Consider the following 9,685-nt stretch of genomic DNA (forward strand, 5'->3'; position numbering starts at 1 on the left):
GTAGCTCGCCGGAAAGACATGGCGACCTAGTAGGTCGCCCGGAAGGCATGGCGACCTACGGCCAACATTGTGGATTTCACCTTATTTGAGCAATTAATCTTGGAGTGTTTTATCTCGTGAATTAATTTTTTCCAGAACATTATCTCGAAAGTTTTGCCTGCCAACTTATGGGGAAGAGGGAACCTACCCAAATCACCACAGAAACACGTAAATAGATGTGTATATATAAATAAAAGACGCCATGCTCAGTTCTAGGCTTCAGAGATTTAACTAACGGTAAAACTATTATGCGATGCTTATAATAGATGCAATAACTCGTAAACATAAGGCAACCCCAATTTAAATACCAGCTTGACCCACATGGATTATAGCAGTTTCAGCAACGCAGTGGCCTTTGTTTTGGTCCTACCACTACAGTGGCTCTGCAGAAGCAACAGCAACTGCGTCAAAACTCCACCCACTATTGCTTTTTCCCTAGCTTCCAATGATTCCTCACACACTTTCATCAACGAGTTAACCGCGCTTTCGCTCCCTTCCTGCTCCGACACCCTGAACACCATCTTCACCATCGCTTTCACGCCGTTTGGATTCTTTATCAGCGCCTCTTTCGCACTCTCGTCCCCCAGCACTTGCTCTATTCTCTCCATCGCCATCGCCGCCAAGCTTCTTTCTTTTCTTTCCGAGTTCAAAATGAACGTCACCAGGCCATCGATCAGGCCCTGTTGGACCAGGTTTTCCCTGTTTGATTCCAAGCAACACAATGCCGAAATCGCTTTCATTCCAGCCTCGGACATCTCATTGTTTTGTTGCTTCACAACACAGATTATCATGTTCAACAATCTCTGGTTTTTTCCGATCATTGCACAGAGCTCCCTGGTTTCTGCTGATGATGAAATCAACCCTACCATATGACACAAGCTTTGCTTCGTTTTTACACTCCCATGCTCAAATAGAACCACAAAAGATTCCAAATTCGATTCTTCTTTAAGCATTTTCAAACACACCAATTCTCCAAATGGAAGCAATCTAAGAACACAAGCAAGGCCTTGATCCACCAAGTTCACATACTCTAGGGAGAATTCAGGGTCCACCATTTCGAAAACCAGTTGCAGAAGCAAAGGCAAGAAACCCAATTCGATCAAAAAGGAATTTGCAAACGGTGTTTCATCTGTAAAGACTCGGATCTTTTGCAGTGCTTGTAGCTTGTCTCGGAAGGTAGCCGAAGCAGACGCAAGGGAGTTCTTAATTGCCGTAAAGTAATCAGCGTCTGATCGGTGACCTTTTTGGCGCCATTGTTGAATCAGATGACGAAGATTATGATTGGGAACAAGAGATGGATCGTGGAGCTTTTGCATTGTGACGGGGCACGTGAGATTACCGGCGGCGAACCATTTTTGTATGCTCGATCTGTCGTAGGTTTGGCCCGTACACACAGTGACAGGATCCGTGAACAAGTCCAGGCTGATTGGACATCTAAATAAATGAGGTATTGCCATTTCACCTTCTTTCATGGAAGAGGAACCATAAAACCAAAATCTTCAAACAAAAAAAAAATGAATTGATTTCTTTGAAGAATATGCAAAGATGGAGGTTTTTTTTTTTAAAAAAAAACACAAACACCAAAAAGGCAGTAAACAAGGTTGGTAGTGTTAAAGTTGGTTTTTTTGAAATCAGATTGTAGAGCCAAAAGCGAAGAAATGACAGGAGACTGGGAAAGTGTAACAGCTATCAGTGTTTATAAAAATAAAGTGATAAACATGAATAGAAAACTTGAGGGTTTGCAGCAGCAGAGGAAGAGTTCACAGTGAGAGAGAGAGAGAGAGAGAGAGAGAGAGAGAGAGAGAGAGAGAGAGAGAGAGAGCATTCTTAGCTGGAGGGGATAAGAGAGAGAAGAGAACAAAGAAGATAATATCAGGGGATGTCCATGAATTGAGAGAGCGATTGGAATTGGGTAAACTACGTATCTAGTCACAACACTATTCCCTAATTTTTTTTTCAAGATTATATCTAAAGTTACGTTTTAATTTTATTTTTGTCACTCATCGTTAAAAACATTAATGACGATCTTAACGTGTAACTGTAAGATAATATCATATCATCATTAAAAAATAAAAAGTTATCATATTAACAATTTTGTTTATTTTCAATCACATACTACTAAAAAATAATTAGTTAACAAAAACAGAACAGTAAAAACAATTAAGTGATTAAATAGGTAGTTTACCCTTGAAACTAATAGTTTAGAATAATTGTTGGGGATGGTCCACTCCCAACTTTCCAGTCAAACAGACCCTCTAGAAAGAAGAAAAATAAATATCTTGTTATAATTATTTTGTATAAGAAGTTTGAATTGAATGCAGCAGTAGTAGGTTGAAAATTAAAATGTTGGATATTAAATGTTGGTTAAAAGGGTAAATAATTTAATATTATTAAGTAAGATATTAAATTTAAATTTTTGTATATATAAAAAATTCTTACTGAGAGATTCATCGAACAAAATTAGATATGCAACATGTGTTGATTTATATTAATTAGAGTTAAATCTTACAATCGGAGAGCGAAAAAAAATAAAATGTGGGTTACGAAACCATATCTGAGAGTTCGAATGGAGAGAAAAAGATGGCCGCTCATCCGAGTATTAATTTAATGGGTTAAATGGTTTCCATAAAAAAATGAGTTAAATAATATTCTAACTTTTTAAAGTTATATTTTATTGTTATCTTTTTGCGTTTGATTTTTTAATTTAATTTAATTCATTTTGTAGCCGTGACATATAATATATTAAGCTATTTTTTTATAAAAATATAAATAAATTAGGAAATAATGACAATAAATATACACGTGTCTTCGATTATTCAATAATTTAGAAAACTATGTTAAAACATATGTAAAATAAATGCCTAGCCGATGTGAGATTTGCTTCTTTGCATTACCCACAATAGACACTTATGTGTATATGGTAATTTATGCAGACAATGCTTAAAAATAAATGCATATAGTACATTTACGTGATACAAGGATGGACCTAGGTGGGTGGTTAGAGACGGTCGCTCTTTTGAAATTTAAAAATTGTTATATATTTTTAAAAAAATTCTATATATTTTTTATTGAATTTTTTTTCATCCACTTAAAAATTTATAAATTCAAGTTCATCTCCCCTTAAATTTTATAAGTTCACATTCACTCTCTAACTTAAAATTTTATGTACATCCTTACGTGTTTGTTGAACTATGTTTTGATATAACAATTTAAGACAAAATGGTTTTTGGACTTGAATTGAATTTACAAAATATTTTTGGACTTAATTGAATTTATTCAAATTTTTAAAAGGTTTCAAAAATAATTCAAATTCCATTAAAATCGAATTTGAGCCAAAATGCTAAAGGGTGTCAAAGTGCATCCCTGCATCCCTGCAGTGCATCCATGCACCTGCACTAATGCATCGATGCATCATGCAATGCATCCATGCACTCAAACATCGAATGCACTTAGTGCATCGATGCATCCTTCCATGCATCATGCATAAAGGCTGCAACGGCTAGTTTATTTGAATTTAATGAAGGGGTATCGATGCACCTTGATAGTGCACCGATGCATCATGTTATGGGCAACCTTTTTGAGTAGAAAAATCATCCCCAAACGGCTCCAAAACATCCCCAACAGCTATATACAACATCAAACACATTCCAAGCTATAAATACAAGCTAAGGACACTTGAAGAAGTGCGAGAACAACTATACAAGCAATCAAACACAAGAGAAGAGTTTTTCATTCTTATTTCATCTTTCTCTTGTAAATATTTTGTTCTTGTGGGCACAATCTTGTAAACACCTACCTTAGAGAGGTTTTCTTGTTTACATTTCTTATCCTTTTGTAAAGGGGAAAGGTTCTAGCTTATCCCGTGTAAAAGCTAGGGAAAGGTTCTAGTTTAGCCCGGAAAAACTAGGGAGTTGTAAGGTTATCTCTTTGTCCTCAAAAGAAAGAACAAATTAGTGAATTTGTTAGAAAATCCTTGGTGAGGAGCTAAGGTAGTGGACATAGACTTTGGTTGAGAAAGTCGAACCACTATAAATCGCTGTGCAATTCTCTATCTTTCAATCTCCTTACTCCCTAAACACAAAACCGTTCCGACCCCTCTTTGCAAACCGTTCCGGTTATCAATTTGAGCTTTCAAAAATCCCAAAAATTGGCATCAGAGCCTAACTCGTTAAGAAAGTTTAACCACCTTGAGATGATCCTCGAAGAAGCTCTACCAATTTTCGATGCAACCGACAAAGAAATAACTTTTTCCTCTGGTGCTTATTATCTTGAAGAATATCCTATTATGGATTCACAACCGGTCAACAAGTCACCCTTCTTCAATGAAGCAAATTATGCACATTGGAAGAATAAGATGATGTACTTTATACAATCCTACAATCTAGGAGCTTGGAACTCAATCAAGGATGGTTACTCCTCTCCACCCGGCAAGTACAACGATTGGAGTAGAGAAGAGCAAAAAAATTTCCAGCTTAACTCTAAGGCTATACATATTCTATTATGTGCTTTAGGCCCAAATGAATATGGAAGAATCTCATATTGTTCCAGTGCCAAAGAGATTTGGGATAAGCTCCAAGTCACTCATGAAGGAACCGATGAAGTGAGGGAATCAAAGAAAAGTCTTCTCAACCATAGCTACGAGAACTTCAAGATGAAACCCGATGAAGACATCAAAGCTATGACGGATAGATTTTCTATGATTGTCAATGGTCTCAAGGGATATGGAGAAGTAATCCCTAATGAGAAGCTTGTGAGGAAGATGATCTACTCTCTTCTAAAGGAGTGGCAATCGAAGAAGACGACCATTATCGAAGCAAGAAACTTAAAGTCTCTCACTCTCGATGAGCTAATTAGTTACCTTCTCACTCATGAGATGATGGTGAAGGAAGATGAAGAAAGGGAAGAGAAGAAAAACAAGAAGAAGAAGGAGGTAGGCATTGCCTTCAAATCCACCAATGAAAGCTATCAAGATTCAAGTGATGAGGTGGATGAAGACGATGATGGACAAGAAGAAGAGATGGTCAAGCTCTTGAAGGAACTCAAGAGATTCATGATTTCCAAGGAAGTGAAACATGAATCAACCAAGAAGAAGAGTCCCCCGATATGTTTCAATTGTTAAAGAAAGGGGCATGTCAAGTATGAATGTCATCTTCTAAAGAAAAAGGGGAAGAAGACATTTGTTGCATATTGGAGTGATGAAGATGATTCCAATGATGAAGATGAAGTAGTCAACCTATGCCTCATGACCACTCAAAAAGAATTCAAGGTATCTTCTAACTCAAATGAATTTAATTCATTTACTTTTGATGAGTTACAAGATGCATATAATAGTTTGTATTTGGGATTTGAGATCATGAATTCCAAATATACGAAATTAATTTTAAAACTCAAAATTAAAGATAATTTGATTTTGAAAGAAAAAGTTGATTTTGAAAATCAAAATGAAATTTTGAAAAATAATTTAGAGCTTTCAAAAATCAAAATAAATGATTTAGAAAAAGAAAATTTTGAGTTAGGAGTTAAGCTTGAAGGCTTAACAAAAGAAAAAGAATTAATTTCTAAAAATAACCTATTATGTTTAAAAATGGAAAAATGCTCACATTGTCATTTTTATGGTCATTTGGAACATACTTGTCCTTTAAAGAAAGGAAAACATTTTAAAATTAGACAAGTATGGGTTCCTAAGGGAACAAGGGGCATTGAAACTAATGTTCAAGGATCCAAAGCAATTTGGATACCAAAAGCTACTTAAATGTCTCTTGTAGGTGTGTGGGAACAATGGTGATGAAAATGATGATATTCAAGATGCTCTAGCCACACGTGAAAAAGGAATGGGTAACCTTTAAGCTTAATGCTTTTAATTTTGGTTATTTGGTTGCTCATTTATTTTTAAGCATGCATGAGTTTTGGATTTAAATGATTATGTTTTGTTTTAATCTCATGTATGTTAAAAACAATTGATATGATGAACATTTTAATGATTTAATGATTTTACATAATTCTTAGTTCATCATAATAAAATTTTGGTCAAAATTGGTTTTAATGCAAATGATATCTCTCTAACAATTGATATCAAATTTCAAATACTTTGATTTTACAAATTTTAAATTTTGACCTAAATTTGAATGTTTATGCATGTGGTTTAAATGAAAATGATATCTCTCTAACAATTGATATCAAAATTTTCAAAATGCATAACATTTTTGGAAAACTTTATGCATATGCACTTAATTTTAACAAATGGTATTGATATCAAATTTCAACAATTGGTATTGCATAAAGTATTTTAGTCTTGGATAAATTGAATTTAATGTTCTACTAACACATTTGTTATTCTTTGTAGAAATTCAATTTCTTTTTAAGTGTCAAGTTCTTAAAGCTAAATTTTGATTGGAATGCATTTATTGAGGGGGAGCTTTGATTTTTCAAAATGATTTTTAAATGTCAAATTTACCACTTACTCTCCAAAGTTATTTTGAACTTCAAAGATCGAATTATTTTTGATATAACAAAAAAGGGGGAGAAGTTTGGTTTGAAAAATTCAATTTCTAAATGAAAAAGGGGGAGCTTAACATTTTTATTTATTTTCCAACAATTGTTAACAATTGATATATTTTTCATTAAACAATTTATTAAGGGGGAGTTTTGCCAAAAACTATTTTTCAAATATTTTGTTATATCAAAAAGGGGGAGATTTTTAAACTATGTTTTGATATAACAATTTAAGGCAAAATGGTTTTTGGACTTGAATTGAATTTACAAAATGTTTTTGGACTTAATTGAATTTATTCAAATTTTTAAAAGGTTTCAAAAATAATTTAAAGTCCATTCAAATCGGATTTGAGCCAAAATGCTAAAGGGTGTCAAAGTGCATCCCTGCATCCATGCACCTGCACTAATGCATTGATGCATCATGCAATGCATCCATGCACTAAAACATCAAATACACTTAGTGCATCGATGCATCCTTCCATGCATCGATGCATCCTGTCATGCATCGATGCATCCTGCCATGCATCCATGCATAAAGGCTGCAACGGCTAGTAACGGCTAGTTTATTTGAATTTAATGAAGGGGTATCGATGCACCTTGATAGTGCACCGATGCATCATGTTATGGGCAACCTTTTTGAGTAGAAAAATCATCCCCAAACGGCTCCAAAACATCCCCAACAGCTATATACAACATCAAACACATTCCAAGCTATAAATACAAGCTAAGGACACTTGAAGAAGTACGGGAACAACTATCCAAGCAATCAAACACAAGAGAAGAGTTTTTCATTCTTATTTCATCTTTCTCTTGTAAATATTTTGTTCTTGTGAGCTCAATCTTGTAAACAACTACCTTAGAGAGGTTTTCTTGTTTACATTTCTTATCCTTTTTTAAACGAGAAATATTCTAGCTTATCCCGTGTAAAAGCTAGGGAAAGGTTCTAGTTTAGCCCGGAAAAACTAGGGAGTTGTAAGGTTATCTCTTTGTCCTCAAAAGAAATAACAAATTAGTGAATTTGTTAGAAAATCCTTGGTGAGGAGCTAAGGTAGTGGACGTAGACTTTGGTTGAGAAAGTCGAACCACTATAAATCGTTGTGCAATTCTCTATCTTTCAATCTCCTTACTCCCTAAACACAAAACCATTCCGATTGTCAATTTGAGCTTCTGAAAATCCCAACAGTGTTACCATAAACAGTGATAAGTGTTCTAAATCGATAATATTTGCTTGTTAAATCTTCGATCTTATAGATTTATTGCTGCTGATTTGGTTGTGTCATGCTTATTTTCGTGCATGATCTTACCTTCCAGAATTAGCAATAAAAATGGTGCATTCTGCATTTTTTTTATTTGGTCACGGCTAGAGACATGGGCACGACTCTGGGCATGACTCGGTCTGACGTGGCATTTTCTAGAAGGTCCAATCAGTAACAATTTTCTAGAAGATCTAGTCAACATCTTCTGGAAGGTGGACGAGCAGAGATATCTTAGGAGATTTATTTTTAATTTTAAGGTTTGAATTTAGAAAACATTTAGAATTATCTTTAGGATTATTTTTCTTTTAACTTCTATGTTTATCTCTAAGGTTTTATAGACTATAAATACCTTCTTGGGGTATGCCTAAATTGACAACTCAGATTTCATTCTTCTTCTTATTTCTAGTTTTATATTTTTTCAAGTTTTAATTTTTTGATTTTATTTTAAATTTTATTTTTAAATATGCTAAGCATGACTTTTGTCATGCTTAGTTAATTTTCTCATAAGTCGAGAGCTTAAGCGATGACTCACTTCCAACTTGAGAATTGAAAAGCACTTGAATAACTTTGGAATATCTCTCTCAATCTCTGATCTTATTTTCAAAAATCAAAACAGTTTTCAAAATCAAAGATTGACTTTGGTCAAGATGTTGTTGCGATTAAATGTGTGGGAGGAAGGATCGGCTTATTGAAAGCACATTCGACTTCCTGGGAAAACATTTGGCAAGATTGCTTTGCTAAGAGGGAATTGAGATCAGAATTAGTAGTTATTGAAACAACAATTCGAGTTGGTCTTCACGAACTTACACGGTTATTGATATACGATAATTGATGTTGATCAAATCAATTTCCGAAGTCTAAAAGATTGCCTTGGGTATTCGGTATACAAAGAAGAGTCACGAGAATTGCCCTTGTAGACAAAGTAACCGACGTGAATCCCGAAGGGAAAATCTAATTCGATGATCCGAAGGAAATTGAATCAGAGTGAGACTTGAAGTTGTTTTTACCATATTCATTTTCAACTTTACATTCTTTATTTTCTTTATTTTTACTTTAAATCGCTTTTTATTATTTAACCATTTTTACCAGAACCTTTTTTTTATCTATTGTATAACGCCTGGTCAAGGCAATTCAAACCAAAATTTAGAAATTTTCAAATCCCTGTGGATTGACCCTTACTTCTCTTTACTACGTATTTCCTTTATTTATTAATTGAGAAAAAAGAATTTATTTTGACATTAAAACAACAGTTGTCAAACAGGAATACAAATTGGGTAACAACAATAATAAGCATGTATAAATTTTATCTTTATTAACTGTTGAAAACATTTTGATATTTTGATATAACAAATTAAGTTAAATGAATTTTAAGATTTTCCAAAAAGATTTTCTAAGTATATTCGAAATAATTATTCGAATATCAAATTATTACTCCAAATCTTTCAAATGTTATTTTTAATCCTTACTCAAGTGTAAAATTAAGTTTTAATCTTAAAATAATTTCAAAATGATTTTACAAAATATTTCGAACCATCTCAAAGCCAAAAATTCCAGATTGCTCAGAGGGAACCGATTCCCCCCCCCAAGGGGGTACCGATTCCCCCTGAATGGTTTGGCTCCGAGAATTCCAGTATGCTTGGAGGGAACCGATTCCCCCCTAGGGGGTACCGATTCCCCCTGTGTAACGGTCAAAATATTTGAATTTTACACTTAGGGAATCGATTCCCCATAGGGGGTACCGATTCCCCCCACGCTCCAAACTATTTTATTAATTGATTTCACACAAAAACGGCTATATTATCTTCATTAATGATCCCCAACGTTCAGAAGTGATTCAAGGTGTATTTAAGCAAGCTTAGAATCCATTGATCAAGAATAAGAAACATCAAGCAATTAGA

The 9,685-nt window shown here is 34.1% G+C and overlaps 1 protein-coding gene across 1 annotated transcript; it reads right to left on the bottom strand.

Annotated features, from left to right (window-relative positions):
• Window positions 1-339: 339 nt before the first annotated feature.
• LOC120146481 (U-box domain-containing protein 26-like) lies at window positions 340-1,511 on the bottom strand. Its single transcript, XM_039160023.1, has one exon. The coding sequence runs from the start codon at window positions 1,509-1,511 to the stop codon at window positions 366-368; it is 1,146 nt and encodes a 381-aa protein (XP_039015954.1). The 3' UTR covers window positions 340-365.
• Between the last annotated feature and the right edge of the window lie 8,174 nt (window positions 1,512-9,685).

This window comes from Hibiscus syriacus, unplaced genomic scaffold, assembly GCF_006381635.1.
Source record: "Hibiscus syriacus cultivar Baekdansim isolate YM2019G1 unplaced genomic scaffold, ASM638163v2 tig00110927_pilon, whole genome shotgun sequence".
In the NCBI taxonomy this organism is placed as follows: domain Eukaryota; kingdom Viridiplantae; phylum Streptophyta; class Magnoliopsida; order Malvales; family Malvaceae; genus Hibiscus; species Hibiscus syriacus.